This window comes from Rana temporaria, chromosome 12 (assembly GCF_905171775.1).
Source record: "Rana temporaria chromosome 12, aRanTem1.1, whole genome shotgun sequence".
Taxonomy (NCBI): Eukaryota; Metazoa; Chordata; class Amphibia; order Anura; family Ranidae; genus Rana; species Rana temporaria.
Genome location: NC_053500.1, coordinates 52,327,480 through 52,341,801, shown reverse-complemented (window position 1 = coordinate 52,341,801; position 14,322 = coordinate 52,327,480). Strand labels below are relative to the sequence as shown.

General features: G+C 44.0%; 1 protein-coding gene across 1 annotated transcript in view; it reads left to right on the top strand.

The window, feature by feature from the left end:
* Window positions 1-14,322, top strand: part of NPEPPS (aminopeptidase puromycin sensitive) — a 117,705-nt gene that overhangs the window by 80,264 nt on the left and 23,119 nt on the right. Inside the window, exons 11-19 of the mRNA XM_040329795.1 lie at window positions 982-1,086; window positions 3,834-3,894; window positions 4,029-4,138; window positions 4,259-4,322; window positions 4,617-4,756; window positions 7,506-7,640; window positions 7,956-8,175; window positions 9,234-9,376; window positions 9,465-9,521. Coding sequence (XP_040185729.1) covers window positions 982-1,086; window positions 3,834-3,894; window positions 4,029-4,138; window positions 4,259-4,322; window positions 4,617-4,756; window positions 7,506-7,640; window positions 7,956-8,175; window positions 9,234-9,376; window positions 9,465-9,521 — 1,035 coding nt within the window. The remainder of the gene's footprint in view (window positions 1-981; window positions 1,087-3,833; window positions 3,895-4,028; window positions 4,139-4,258; window positions 4,323-4,616; window positions 4,757-7,505; window positions 7,641-7,955; window positions 8,176-9,233; window positions 9,377-9,464; window positions 9,522-14,322) is intronic.

Genomic DNA, 14,322 nt, shown 5'->3' with positions numbered 1-14,322 from the left:
ACAGATGGATGAAATACGGACATATGTAAAAGAGCTCTAAAAATGATCAAAATTATTTTATTCTAAATTGCCCCTGTACCCGTGTGCTCGCACGCAGAAGCATACGCAGGTCCCGCCCACATATGAAAACTGTGTTCAAACCACACATGTGAGGTGTTGCCGTGAACATAGAAGCGAGAGCAATAATTCTAGCTTTAGACCTCCTCTGTAACTCAAAACATGTAACCAGTAAAAAAAATTAAAGCATCGCCTATGGGGATTTTTAAGTACCGAAGTTTGGCACCATTCCACGAGCGTGTGCAATTTTGAAGTGTGACATGTTGGGTATCTACTCGGCGTAACTTCATCTTTCACATTATGCAAAAAAAAATCGCTAACTTTACTGTTTTTTTTTTTTTTTTTAAAGCATGAAAGTTTTTTTTTTTTTTTTACTCTTACATGTAGGAGTGAAGTGTCAGAATTGGCCTGGGCTTCAAGTGATAAAAAAAAACAAAAAACGTTATACCGTTGGTTTTGCACAGAGCAACCCATATCCTCCTCTTCTCAGCTCCCTCTTTGCTGCTCTTGGCCCCTTCCTTCTATTGAGTGCCCTCTCAGCCAGCAGCTCTCTATGGGTGCACCCAAGCCGCATCAGAGCTCCATGTATCCATTCAGACACGGAGCCCCGACCTGGCTCCACCCCTCTCTCCCCATATTGGCTGACTGACTTTGACAGCCGCGGAAAGCCAATGCTGCTCTATCTCAGCCAATCAGGAGGAGTGTCCCGGACCACTAGTATAAAGACAGTTTTTATTGCTTTTCAAAAATGTTATCAATATGTGCATTCGGTTTTGGGCTTGATTAAATCTGCAAAAACCCTGAAAAGGTCCTCACTCGCTAACCTGGATTACTAATATAATATTATATTATTTTTTATATATATATATTTTATGTCCCTCTATCCCTCTCTCTCCTTCTATAACCTTTACTTTCTGTGCCTAGGTCAGTGTGGGACACCCCTCTGAAGTGGATGAAATATTTGATGCCATATCATACAGCAAAGGTGCATCAGTGATCCGTATGCTCCATGACTACATTGGAGATGAGGTAAATTGCTGGAGAATTTTTTATTAATTTTTTTGACAAAATTTGACCAAAAACAGTGGTTGCCATTTCTGACCTTCTAAAATTGCTACTTGACTAACTCTATTGTTGACACTAAAGCTGGCCATAGACTGTTTGTATTTTCCCGTTTAACCCCCTGAACAGATTCTTTATTGTCACAAACAAGGTGGATGGAGGAATCCTATGCCGGGGCTTTGTATTCTGACAGCGGCGCCTGCAGCTATCAAAAATACACTGATCATTGGCTCCAGCTGCTAATTGAGGACAATTTTCTGACATTCTTCATCACCAGAAATTAGAATGGCCACACACTGGTGGAAATGTAACCAGTCCCTGCTGAACTGGCCAAATTTTGATCTGTCTGTGGCCACCTTAACTTCAGAATTTCTAGTCCTAGACACAGGAAATGTATGTAGATCAGGTGCTCCAACTTTGCTTACTGACAACTTTTCCATGTCGGTGACTCTGAAGCCAGTGACAAACTTTCAAGTTTCATTTTTTAGATCGGCTGCAATTGCAGGCAAGGTGATTTTTCTTATGACAAGTGTGCTTTAACCGCTTCCGTACCGCTCCACGTACATTTAGTGCTAGTTTACACCAGGCGCAGTTCCGTGCGCTTTTTTTCGGCACTAAAAATGCATGCACAGTGTTTTTTTGCGTATTCCAATGGCTCTAGTTCACACCAGTGCAGTCAGTTCCAGTCAGTTTTCGGTCCGGAAACTGACTGCATTGGTGCAGAAAAAACAGAACTGTATCTGGTGTGAACTGGCCCTTACTGCAGCAGGTCTTCCCTTCAGCGTGAAACTATACCCAGTGTCTGTAAATACAAATGCTGGGTCTGGGGCGCGCCGCCAGCGACCTGCTCCTCTGTAATTTCACACATCGGGAGCCAATGCGCGGTTCTTCCCGAGGTAAACAAGGCAGATCGCCATTCTGTCAGAAAGGAAGTTGGAGATTTGTCGTCTTCCAGTTAAAGCACCCCCCCTCCCAGTTGGCAAGCACTCCAGGGAATACATTTAATTCTGTGATCACAACCTTTCCCTGCCAGTGTCATTCGTACAGTGACAGTGCATTTTTTTTATATTAACCACTTAAGGACCGGACCAATATGCTGTTAAATGACCCAAGGGGTTTTTACAATTCGGCACTGCGTCGCTTTAACAGACAATTGCGCGGTCGTGCGACGTGGCTCCCAAACAAAATTTGCGTCCTTTTCTTCCCACAAATAGAGCTTTCTTTTGGTGGCATTTGATCGCCTCTGCGATTTTTATTTTTTGCGCTATATACAAAAATAGAGCGACATTTTTGAAAAAAATCAATATTTTTCTAAACTAAATTTTAGTCAAACATTTAGGCCAAAATTTATTCAGCCACATGTCTTTAGTAAAAAAAAATCGCAATAAAAAAAAAATAGCTACCTAGCGAGAACAGCGACACTAATACAGCGATCAGAAAAATGATCGCTTAGTGACACTGGCAATAGGGAGTGAAAGGGTTAACTAGGGCGGTGATCAAGGGGTTAAAACTTTATTAGGGGGGGTACGGGGCTACCCTGAACCTAACACTAACTGCCTGTCACACTGACACTAAATGCAGTGACACTGACAGGGGGGTGGCGTGATCGCAAGGGGTTAATGTGCCTGTGTGTCCTGGTGTCAGTGTAGTGTTGTGCAGACTCACTGTGTGATGTCTTCTCTCCTCAGCGGCAGTTGAAAATACCGCCAAGAGGAGAGATCACATCACTTCCCTCTTCCTGTGTTTACACAGGCAGAGGAAGTGACACACGGGGAGCGCGCGTATTGGCTGAGAACGATCCGGAGGGGGCGGACAAAAACGAACAGCCGTCCCCTCATCCCGGATCGCTCGGACAGCCACAGGTACCGGGGGGGGGGGGGGGTCCCGATCGGACCCACGTCTAGGCAGGGACGTACAGGTACGCCAATGTGCCTGTACGTGCCATCCTGCCGACGTATATGTACATGCGGCGGTCCGCAAGTGGTTAATTTTGCACTGGTCCCCAAAATGCGTCGGTGTCAGATTTGTCTGCCGCAATGTCGCAGTGCCGCTAAAAATAATTGATCACAGCCATTTACTAGTACAAAACAAAAAACGCACAAATATTCCCCATAGTAAAAGAAAATCCATACATATACCCCATTTTTAGACACTATAACTTTTGCGCAAACCAATCCATATACGCTAATTTTTTTTAAGCGAAAACGTGGCAGAATGTATGTTTTATAGCAGAAAGTAAAAAATATATTACATTTTTTTTAAATTGTCTGTCTTTTTGTTTATAGTGCAAAAAATAAATGCAGAGTTTATCCAATACCACCAAAAGAAAGCTCCATTAGTGGGGAAAAAAGGACATCAATTTTATTTGGGTACAGTGTAATTGTCAGCTAAATTAACGCAGTGCCATATCGCAAAAAAATGGCCTGGTCATGAAGGGGGGGGGGGCTTTAAACCTTCCGGAGCTGAAGCGGTTAATCAAGTCAGCTGTTTGTCATTACCAGCAATTTTTCGGTATCCTACTTCTTATAATGCTGCACACATGGATTTCTCAAAAAACAGTAGCTGCTGAAATGAGCAGAAAGCAAATAGCTAAAGAGCGACTTCTACCAGCCAAGCCAAACTTCATCTTTTTCTTGTCTTTATTTAATTAATGGTATACAGGTAACAAAAAATTTAGTAACTTTTTTATAATTTTTTTTTTCTCCTCTGTGCAGGATTTTCGTAAGGGCATGAATCAATACCTCATTAAATTCCAGGAAAAGAATGCTGCCACAGGTACTCCTAATCACTGTATTGTCTTTTTACCCTGTTTATGATGGTTGTGATGCCACCGCCCAAACCTACCTTCCCTTTTCCCTTCCTCTCAGCTTCCTCTGGCACAGCTGTAAACTGAGTACTCTTTTCTGCAGAGGATCTATGGGAATCTCTAGAGCAGGCCAGTGGGAAGCCAATCGCTGCTGTTATGAGCACCTGGACCAAACAGATGGGTTTCCCCTTAATATACGTGGAGTCAGAACAGGTACTTTAGCTGTCTAAGCCATTCTTCAATAGATTTCTGTTTGTCTTTTCTTTTGGTTGCAAAACACTATAAGTACTTAAACAGTGTACTAACTGAATCCCTGTGAACTTTCCCCCTCAGAAGGAAGACTCCAGAATCTTAACGCTGTCTCAGAAGAAATTTTGTGCCAGTGGTCCTTACCATGGTAAGACTTTCCAGGCCTGCTATGCTTTTTGAGTGGCCACCTCTGGGCTTTGAGTGACCCCATTAGTGGTCTGCAGTCATTGAGTGACCTGATCGCAGGTTGCAGACAATATTGTGCTTTTATAGGCACAATGCTGTCATTATAGTCTCTTGTGCTTTTCTGGAGCAGCTCAAAGCTATCCTACCTTTTCTTTCTTCCTATTTCTCTTATCTCCTTTATTCTCCCGACGATAGGTTGGCGGGTAAGCCTCCAGCCCTTCTCTCCATATAACATCCTCCTATTGCCCTCGCTCAGGTGAGGAGAGTCCTCAGTGGATGGTACCGATCAGCATCTGCACCAGTGAATCCCCGGCCTCTGCTAAGTTAAGATTACTTATGGACAAGCCAGAGATGACAGTTGTGCTAGAAGGAGTGACCTCAGACCAGTGGGTGAAGGTGAGCCAAAATGCATTGTGTATTGGGATGCCACTGCAGCATGTAGGGCTGACCTTGTATTGTTTCACTTTAATGCTGTGCTTTATGCTGTGAAACCATCTTAGCGGTATTGTAAATATGCACAGAACACTCCATAGAAGCTACAATGTGAAATATTTCTAGGGGTTTGTGATGCTTTATCATGCAGTTGGAATGTTTGGGGCTTTTTTCTAGTGCTGTCATTAGTCGATCTAGGGCTAGCCTGTTTGTGGGCTAAATGAAACCACTCCTTAATTATCCCACTTCCTATGAGCCAAGGGCATTAAGAACCTGACATATATTCTGGATTCCCATGTGTTCCTGGGGTGAAACCATAAGGTCTTCTGAGGACTGAGGAGAATAGGGCTTTTACCCTTATTTTCAGGGAGCCTGCTGACACTTATTTGTCTTTGTCCTCCTAGAAAGAATAAATTACTGTGCCCCGTCCGCAACACTTTTGGTTACACGGCTGGCGGCAGGAAGGGGGGACTACGCAAGATTTGAATTTTGCCAATTAAGCAGCCATTACTACAGCTGTTCACTCATTCATAGGAAGCTTTGTTTTTTCTGTATGAATACATAGTGTCCTCTAACTGAGGCAGGGCTTCTGACGTCATTCACTCGCCTCTTCACCAAACGGTGGAAGCCTTGCATTCATTCCGAAAATTATTTGGAATAAAATTGTAGTACATGCACAAGAAGAGATCAGGCTAAAAGTAAAGCATTTAACCGCTTGTATGCAGAGGTATGAATCGCGATGTATTGGAGTAAATACCCCTTTATCAAGTGGATCTTATGTCTGATCTTATGTTGTAAGGTAGATACTCCAATTTGTGAGAGTACCACTCTACCTTTAGGCTTCATGTTCACAGGACGTTTTTACAACTGCTCCTAAATAACTAAACTTGACGGATAGTAACCCACGTTTAAAACATCAGTTTTGCCGCGTTTGCGTTATAAAAGCATTTAAAAAAAAAAATATAGGTGTGTGTGTGTGTGTGTGTGTGTATATAATATATAAAAAAAACGCCTATAAACGAAATGCTGCTAAATGCGGCTTACCGCGTTTAGTCGTATTTGGAGTCTGAAACTTGGAAATCTTCGGTGTCTGAACCCATTTTTTTTCTTTCAAAGAATCGTTAAACGCAAGTGCCTAAAAACGGCAATAAATGAGACTGTGTACACATGGTCACATAGGATAACATTGAATGGATTCATGGGCAGTTGAAAAAAGTGTCCAACTGCCTCTGAACGTACGTTTAGCAGCGTCCCGTGTAAATGGGGCCTTATATGAAGTGTGAGCGCTGCTTGAGATTTGTTTTTTATGGTGAATACTTTTGGAGATTTGGAGTTTTAAGTTAGCTGCTGCAGGATTAATATATTTTTCCTTCTATGCTGTGGATTTAGTCTATATTTTGTTATTTTATTATACCTGGATTGGCCTTAGACAGTGTGATACTGCCAGCTGACACTGTGGCCTCTACCAGATCGATCAAATCTCTTGTTTGCTGGCTTTGATTATCTGGCTGGTGAAAACCAGGTTCTGAATGATGGGGACATTTCAGATTCAGTAATCCTCATCATGCGCAAAGCTTGTGAACCTAATTCCTGCAAAGTTTATCATGGAAACACAGAAGACAACTTTTTTTTTTTTTTTTTTTTTTTACTAGTGTGAGCCTATGGGGATGTCTCCTGGTCTTTTTGATATGTTGTTGTGTTCTTTCTTTACTTCAGCTTGGGGGGAGAACAAAACTTGTCTTGGTACCATCAAGGGTTAGGTGTCTGCCCTCTCTGAACAGCAGCAGCATTCTTTTGCTAATTGTTCATTAATTCATACTTTTATGCGAGGGGTTACACATGTTGCTCACACTGTTGGGCCCTGAATTAAATATTGTCAGTACTACAAACACTCCCATTCAAACTGGTTCTGCACATTTGTTTGCCAATGCTTTCCTGTTGGGTAGCCTTTCTTGTTGCCATTACTTTGACCAGACAGCTTTCTGATTTACCATCATTGTCCTGTAGGGGGCTCCTTTCCTAAAGAATCGGTTGATTTGTAATCTGGGACCTTTTTTTTTTTTTTTTTTTTATTACCCAAGATGGTCTCTGTTTTTCAACCAAATAAGGATAATGTGTTACTTTCTCTGTGCCTGCCTGGCATCAGTTCACCTCAGGGACATCTTTCTTTATTTCCTAGATGTTAGGGCTGTTAGGATTTACCTTTTCTGTGACTGCTTTGCTTAGGCAGACATATTCCCTATTTTTATTGCAGAAGGGCCCAAAAGCGTTTTGTGGCTCCATTATGCAATATTTCTATGTGGATTTGACAACTTATTGTACAGGCCTATCAGTTGCAAGATAGTGTCTCATTGGTAAAGCCCACTCCACTTGGGCAATGGGTGCTTTTTGGACTGTTCATCATCAGGCTTCTCCTGTACATATGTTTTTTTAGTTTTACAAGGTCAGTGTGTCTGCCTCTGCATAGGCTAGTTTGGGTCCAAATGTTCTACAAGCAGCTATTTAATGGCTTTGGTTCCTATTTGTTTTTTATGTGTTTCACTGGCATCTAGTGTTCATTCCTCTTGTAGATGGCAGTGTAATCCCATGTTGATTAGTATCATGCTGTATCCCTCAATGAGCTCTGAGGGAATAGGCTTCTATAGTGTGTATAAAAATCATATTCTAATTGGTCAAACTCATTTCACTGTTTCCCTGTTCTCATCTTATCTAGTTAAATCCAGGAACTGTTGGCTTCTATCGCACCCAGTACAGCCCTTCTATGCTGGAGAGTTTGCTGCCTGGAATTAGAGACCTCTCCCTGCAGCCTGTAGACAGACTTGGGCTGCAGAACGACCTCTTTTTTATGGTGAGTATAAAGATGGGACAAGCGTTTGAAATTACAGGAGAACCATTTGGAATAAATGGGTGACGAGGTATGGGACTGTGAAACGTACATTCTCACCATCGCTAGTTCTCCAATCAATCGGTAATAGTCAAGTGCCTGGCAATGCATTTCTTCCAAGTTTTCAGATTTCTGCGCCAATGTCTGCGGTGAGATAGATATTCCTCAGTAATTGCCCTTCCATCCACTTATTTAACCTGGATTTTTTTTTAGTGTAGTACAAAGACATGGTTTATGAATGCTAATGGTCCCTTTTCTCATTCATGTGTATTCTTTCAGGCTCGGTCAGGCATCATCAGCACAGTTGAAGTCTTAAAAGTCATGGAGGCCTTTGTGAATGAGCCCAATTACACTGTTTGGAGTGACTTAAGTTGTAATTTAGGAATTCTATCAACTTTGTTATCTCATACAGAGTTTCATGAGGAAATTCAAGGCTTCATCAGAGATGTTTTTTCTCCTATTGGGCAGCGTTTGTGCTGGGACCCCAAACCCGGAGAGGGTAAGTGTTAGAGGGTCTGATTTTTTTCCAACCATGCATGAATTGTTTTGGCGTTTATCAGAGTTTTTTGAGCCATAAGCTTTTGTGGGAGTGTAGTTTTTGCTGAAAATGCTGAAAAACTCATTCTTCAGCGAACGCAACTGCCATTTTTAGAACGTCCTGTGTGCATGAGGCCGTAGAGTGCAGGATTACTGTATTGCTAGTTCAAATTACAGCTTGCAAGGCATCCCTTCAAAACTGACTTCGTTATGCCTAAAAAATAAACTTTCTTGACGTTTTTTCTGTTTGATTGCCTCAGCTGCTTTCAGCAGGGGTGCAATGGGCAGGTAGGCAAGCATGCATAAAACATTTACCGTATTTATCGGCGTATACCGCGCACTTTTTTGCCCTGAAAATCAGAGCAAAATCGTGGGTGCGCGATATACGCCGATACCTGCTTCCCGTGCTGTGTTCGAACCACTGCGCCGTCATATACAGAGCGCAGTACACTCGGGTATAGTCGGGCAGGCTCGGCTCCTCTCGCGGTCACGTTCTTTACGCGAGAGGAGCCGAGCCCGCCCAACTATACCCGAGTGTACTCCGCTCGGTATATGTCGGCGCAGTGGTTCGAACACCGCGCGGGGATCGAGCGTGGAGGACACCACGATGGCCGCAGAAGGACGCCAGACCGGACGAGACCGCCGATGGAGGACGGGCAAGACACCGACAAGGGGCATCCAAACTGTAAGTATTTTTTTTTCTTTTGCAGGAATTTTCCTTTAAATTCGGGGGTGCACGCTATAGGCCGGGGCACGTTATAGCCCCATAAATACGGTAATCTTTACCATTGAAATAGCTGCTGGAATATCTTGTACATGATTTCAGAGGTTACTTTAGCATCCCTAAAGAAATTAAGTGGCTTAATAACGGACATCAGTTCTGGAGAATGACTTCCCCTCCTGTATTTTTCAGTTCCTTTTTAACACTTTATTTTGTACATTGCGATTGCAGCTGATTGAAGAATGTGGTCACTTATATATTTGTGTGCGAATGCAAGCTTTAATTGTGTATATCCTTAGGACATCTGGACGCTTTACTGAGAGGCCTCGTATTGGGAAAGTTAGGAAAGGCTGGCGATAAACCTACCCTGGAGGAAGCTCGTCGTAGGTTTAAGGACCATGTTGAAGGGAAGAACACACTAAGTGCTGATCTCCGAAGCCCGGTATGTTCTTTCTTTCCAGTTACCACAATTTTTTATATATTTTTTATGTATGAAACGACCCCTGATGTGAACACATTTTTCTTCTTAGGTTTATGTAACTGTTCTAAAGCATGGAGACAGCTCAACGCTGGATACAATGCTAAAGGTCAGTCATCACATCAGACATGTTATTAAAGTGGGACTGAACTTAAAAAATGAAGATTGTCTCTGTTTATGGAAAACTTTGAATTATAATTGTGCCTATGAAGAACGCTGTAGAAGTGCTGCACATCCTGGTATGAGGGGGTGGTTAAAGCTTCTCACCTGTATATATGCAGTGTAAGATCAAAGCACTGATGCCTTTACCTGTGAAATATAAGGTCCGCCCGTACACACGATACGAAAATCGTAAGTAAAATTTTGTCCAACGAACGGTCTGTTGATTTTCGGGTCGTTGGTACGGTGCTTTCAACAGCTTTTTCTAGTTTTTCGTCCAACAAAAGCTTGATGTGCAGGCTATAAATTTTTTGTCATACGTAAACTCAACGTCGGTTAATTGGTACAGTTTTTGTATTAAAAAAAAAATGGTAAGAGCAAGACTGCGCATGCTCAGAAAAAAAAGAATACATACAAAACTAATCAACACAGTATGTCGCTTCTGACGGTGTATTCTGTCGTACGCAAATTTTTGTATGGTGTAACCCCATCACTTTCGACAGACTAGCATGCAACAAAAAAACTGAAGAACTGTCGTCCGAAAATCTGATCGTGGGTACAAGGCTTTAGGGATAGCACTGCTTTGCTTATCACTTTTGTTCTTGCTGAAGGCTTTGACGTGAGGAAAAAAAAGTCCTGCTTCCACCTAGATGGCTCTCCCCCTCCACACACGAAGTGTAGAACAGGGCATGTTAATACAGTAATGGGAAAGTGATCATCTGCATGGTGACCAAAAACAATGCTGTCGCCTGGTCCACAGCCCTCTGCCTGACTTTTTAGGTTACCACTTCCAGAGTTCTGTTGCTCTTTAAGTGCTCTTTAATTGTTGTTTTTCTCAATTGAGGGACAAAGAACTTGGATATTCTAAACCAGGGGTGTCCAGCCCCGCGGGCCATATGTGAATGCAGGAACGGGCACAGCTAATGGGATGCCGGGGGTGCTGTAAAAGCAATGGCCACCCGCGATTGCAGAGATTCCATCCCATGTAACTAAATAAATACAGCTTGGCTTTATTAAGGGGGTGTTGGGGGGGCTGCACCTGCCCAGATTTTAGTTGCCCATCTACAACCTCCACTTTAGCTCCCCACACAGCACATACTAGGGTTGCCAACTGTCCTGAAATGTAAAGACAGTTTGTAAAATCCGATTTTGACAGCTGGCCATGAATGTCCGTTGTGGACATGCAGTCTGCACGTTTAACGGATATTCACAGACAGATGTAAAAATCGCGGTCAGTAAATTTAGGCTAGGTTCACACTACTGCGGGTGCGGGAATCGCACATTTTCCCACAACCACACATCTAAAAACGCAGCGCGTTTTTAGGTGCGGGAGCTGCTGGGAAATCACATGGTGCTTTTTTGCCAGCCCGCTGTTCAACAATGGTGCAGGACCCCTTTTTCCTGCATGAAACGCAGGCGCAGCAGCCCCATCATTTGATGCCTGAGGTGCCCGAACGAATGCATCCCAAGACCATTTCTCCTCTTCCAATGTAGCCCAGGAAGGTCAAAAGTTTAGACACCCCTGTTCTAAACCATGATTATGTACTGCTGCCTACAGGATGATTGGACACTAGGCAGAAAGCAAAGTAGTCAGCTTTGTACTGCTGAAGTGCTAGTTCTGGAGGGTTGAGTGTTTTTTATTTTATTTTGCTGCATTCAAAATTTTTATCTGCGTCCCCAAGCTGCTTTTTTCATCTCTCCTCTGCTTCTGGGACACAACACTGCTCCTGCAGTGACACTTGATAGGCTTCCTATCATATGAAGCACCTCCAAAATCCATATCTACCCACTTTTTTTCCCCCTGAGAGAAATATGAGACCAATAGGCCCTCAGTGACAACCTATATACTGTATTTCTCTCATTACAGGTTTCTTTTAAATCAGGCTGGTAGCATGAGTTCCTACTCTTAGGTAGGAGAGGTATCTTCTTAAGGCTGGGTTCACACATGCCCGGCTGTGGTTTTCACTCCGGTGTGTTTTCAATGATTCAGGTGCGTTTCACGCTCGGTTCACATTGGTGCGATGTGGGAAATCCTGCAAATCCACTGCGCATCGCACCCAACTCACAGGCAGGTCACACTGCCATATGCGAACCACTGGGTGTGTCAACACAATGTTCATGACCCCCCCCAGATTAAAAAAGTAAAAACGCAAAAGTTAATGTATTTCACCAATGCAACTTAAAAGATGAGACTAATATATGAGACTCATTACAAAGCAAGATAGTTCAAGCCATGAAAAGCCATGATTTGTCATAATTGTGATGAATATGGCTTACAGCTCATGAAAACCCCAAATCCACAATCTCAGAATATTACATGCAATCAATAAAACAAGGATTGTACATAGAACAATATCGGACCTCTGAAAAGTATAAGCATGCATATGTACTCAGTACTTGGTTTGGGTCCCTTTTGCAGCAGTTGCTGCCTCACTGCGGCGTGGCATGGAAGCGATCAGCCTGTGGCACTGCTGAGGTGTTATTGAAGACCAGGATGCTTCAATAGCGGCCTTCAGCTCTTCTGCATTGTTCGGTCTCATGTCTCTCACCTTTCTCTTGGCAATACCCCATAGATTCTCTATGGGGTTCAGGTCAGGCGTATTTGCTGGCAAATCGCGCACAGTAATCCCACGGTCATTGAAGCAGGTTTTGGTGCTTTTCGCATAGTCTGCAGGTGCCAAGTCCTGTTGTAAAATGAAGTTGGCAACCCCATAGAGCTTGTCTACGGAAGTAAGCATGAAGTGCTCCAATATCTCCTGGTAGACGGCTGCGGTGACCCCGGACATAATGAAGCACAGTGGACCAACACCAGCAGATAACATGGCTCTCCAAATCAACAGACTGTGGAAACTTCATACTGGACTTCAAGCATCTTGCAGTGTGTGCCTCTCCATTCTTCCTCCATAACCTGGCTCCTTGGTTTCCAAATGAGATGCATAAATTTCTCATCAGAAAAGAGGACTTTGGACCATTGAGCAACAGACCATGTGTGTTTTTCTTTAGCCCAGGTAAGACGCTTCTGACGTTTGTTGTTCAGGAGTGGCTTGACAAGAGGAATACGACATTTAAAGCCCATCTCCAGGATCTGTCTGTGTGTGGTGGCTCTTGATGCACTCGATGACTCCAGCCTCAGTCCACTCCTTGTGAAAGGCCCCAACACTTTCGAATGGGCTTTTCCCGACAATCCTCTCCAGTCTGTGGTCATCCCTATTGTTTGTGCACCTTTTTCTTCCACATTTTCCCTTCCACATAACTTTCTATTAATGTGCTTTGATACAGCACTTTGGGAACATCCAACTTATTTTGCAATTACCTTTTGAGGCTTTCCCTCCTAATGGAGGGTGTCAGTGATGGTTTTCTGCACAACTGTCAGGTCAGCAGTCTTTCCCACGATTGTGATTCCTACTGAACCAGACTGAGAGACCATTTAAAGGCTCAGGAACCCTTTGCAGGTGTTAAGGCTTAATTAGCTGATTAGAGTGGGACACTTTAAGCCTAGAATATTGCACCTTTTCTTTCTCGTACATCACGGGACACAGAGCGGCATATTCATTACTATGTGGGTTATATGGAGTACCTTCAGGTGATGGACACTGGCAATCTCAAACAGGAAGTGCCCCTCCCTATATAACCCCCTCCCTATATAACCCCCTCCCATAGGAGGAGTACCTCAGTTTTTTCGCCAGTGTCTTAGGTGTTGGTCATGGTTTAGCTTACCTCCACATCCTTGGGATTAAGGTGGGCTAACCGGTTCTGTCCAAAGGCCTCAGTGCTAAAGTGGTCAGCAACCGGACCCCAAACCATTGGGGTGTAGCCCATAATGCTTTCTGTTCAGAGAGCTGGACCCTGGGCCCAGAACTTAGAAACCTTTGGGGGCCTAATGTTTCTGTTGCCAGGGTGCTATATGGGCCCAGGACAGTGGCTCCTTCATAGGAACCCAGGGCCTGAAGGTCTAGACGCCACCCACGGAGATGGGGGAAGATTGGACCTCTTGCTGTGCAAAAGTCCTGCGGCATGGAGCAGGTAAGTATTGGGGGAGCTTGCGGAACTTGGTTCTTAGCAGGTTCCCTACAGGGGGTGCACAGGGGGACAGGCCTGGGTATGCTCTGCATTGGCAAGGAATCACTATGTCTATGACAGAGACAGGATGATTCAATCTTTTTTCCCCAGTAATATGTGACCTCCCTGGTAAGTGTTGTTTAGCTGGGCTGCTGGCGCTAGGTGTGGGATCTCTGTAAGAGGGGAGTCTTTTCCCATGCTAAAAGGAGGTCTGTGACCTACCTAAAGGGGCTTACCTGCCTGGGTGCCTGCGCTGCTCCGTCCTCCTCCATGTGTGATGGCCCCCGCCGACGGGGGCGCACGCGCGTGCCCGAGATATAAACGATTTTCGCGCCGTTTCCGTGGTGGGGGCGCGTCCCGGTGGGCGACGAATCACAGATAAAGGAAGGGGAGGTCCTTCCATTAGCTGCCAAGAGCTCAGTGTCATCCTGAGCTAGAGGAGAGGAGGACACAGAGCGGAGCACGCCGAGGACACCCGGTGGCGAAAGGAAGAATTGCAGTTTTTTCTAAGGACTGTCAAACCTACAGATAGGTTTTCTTTTCCTTTTTTCAGCAGATGGCTATTGGCAATACTTAGTGGGAGACAGAGTGGTTTCTTTTCCTCTTCAAAAAAAAAAGGAAAAAGAAGGGAAAGAACTGCTGATCTCCCTTCTCAGTTTGGGCGTTAGTCTCTATCGCTCCCAAACTGACAG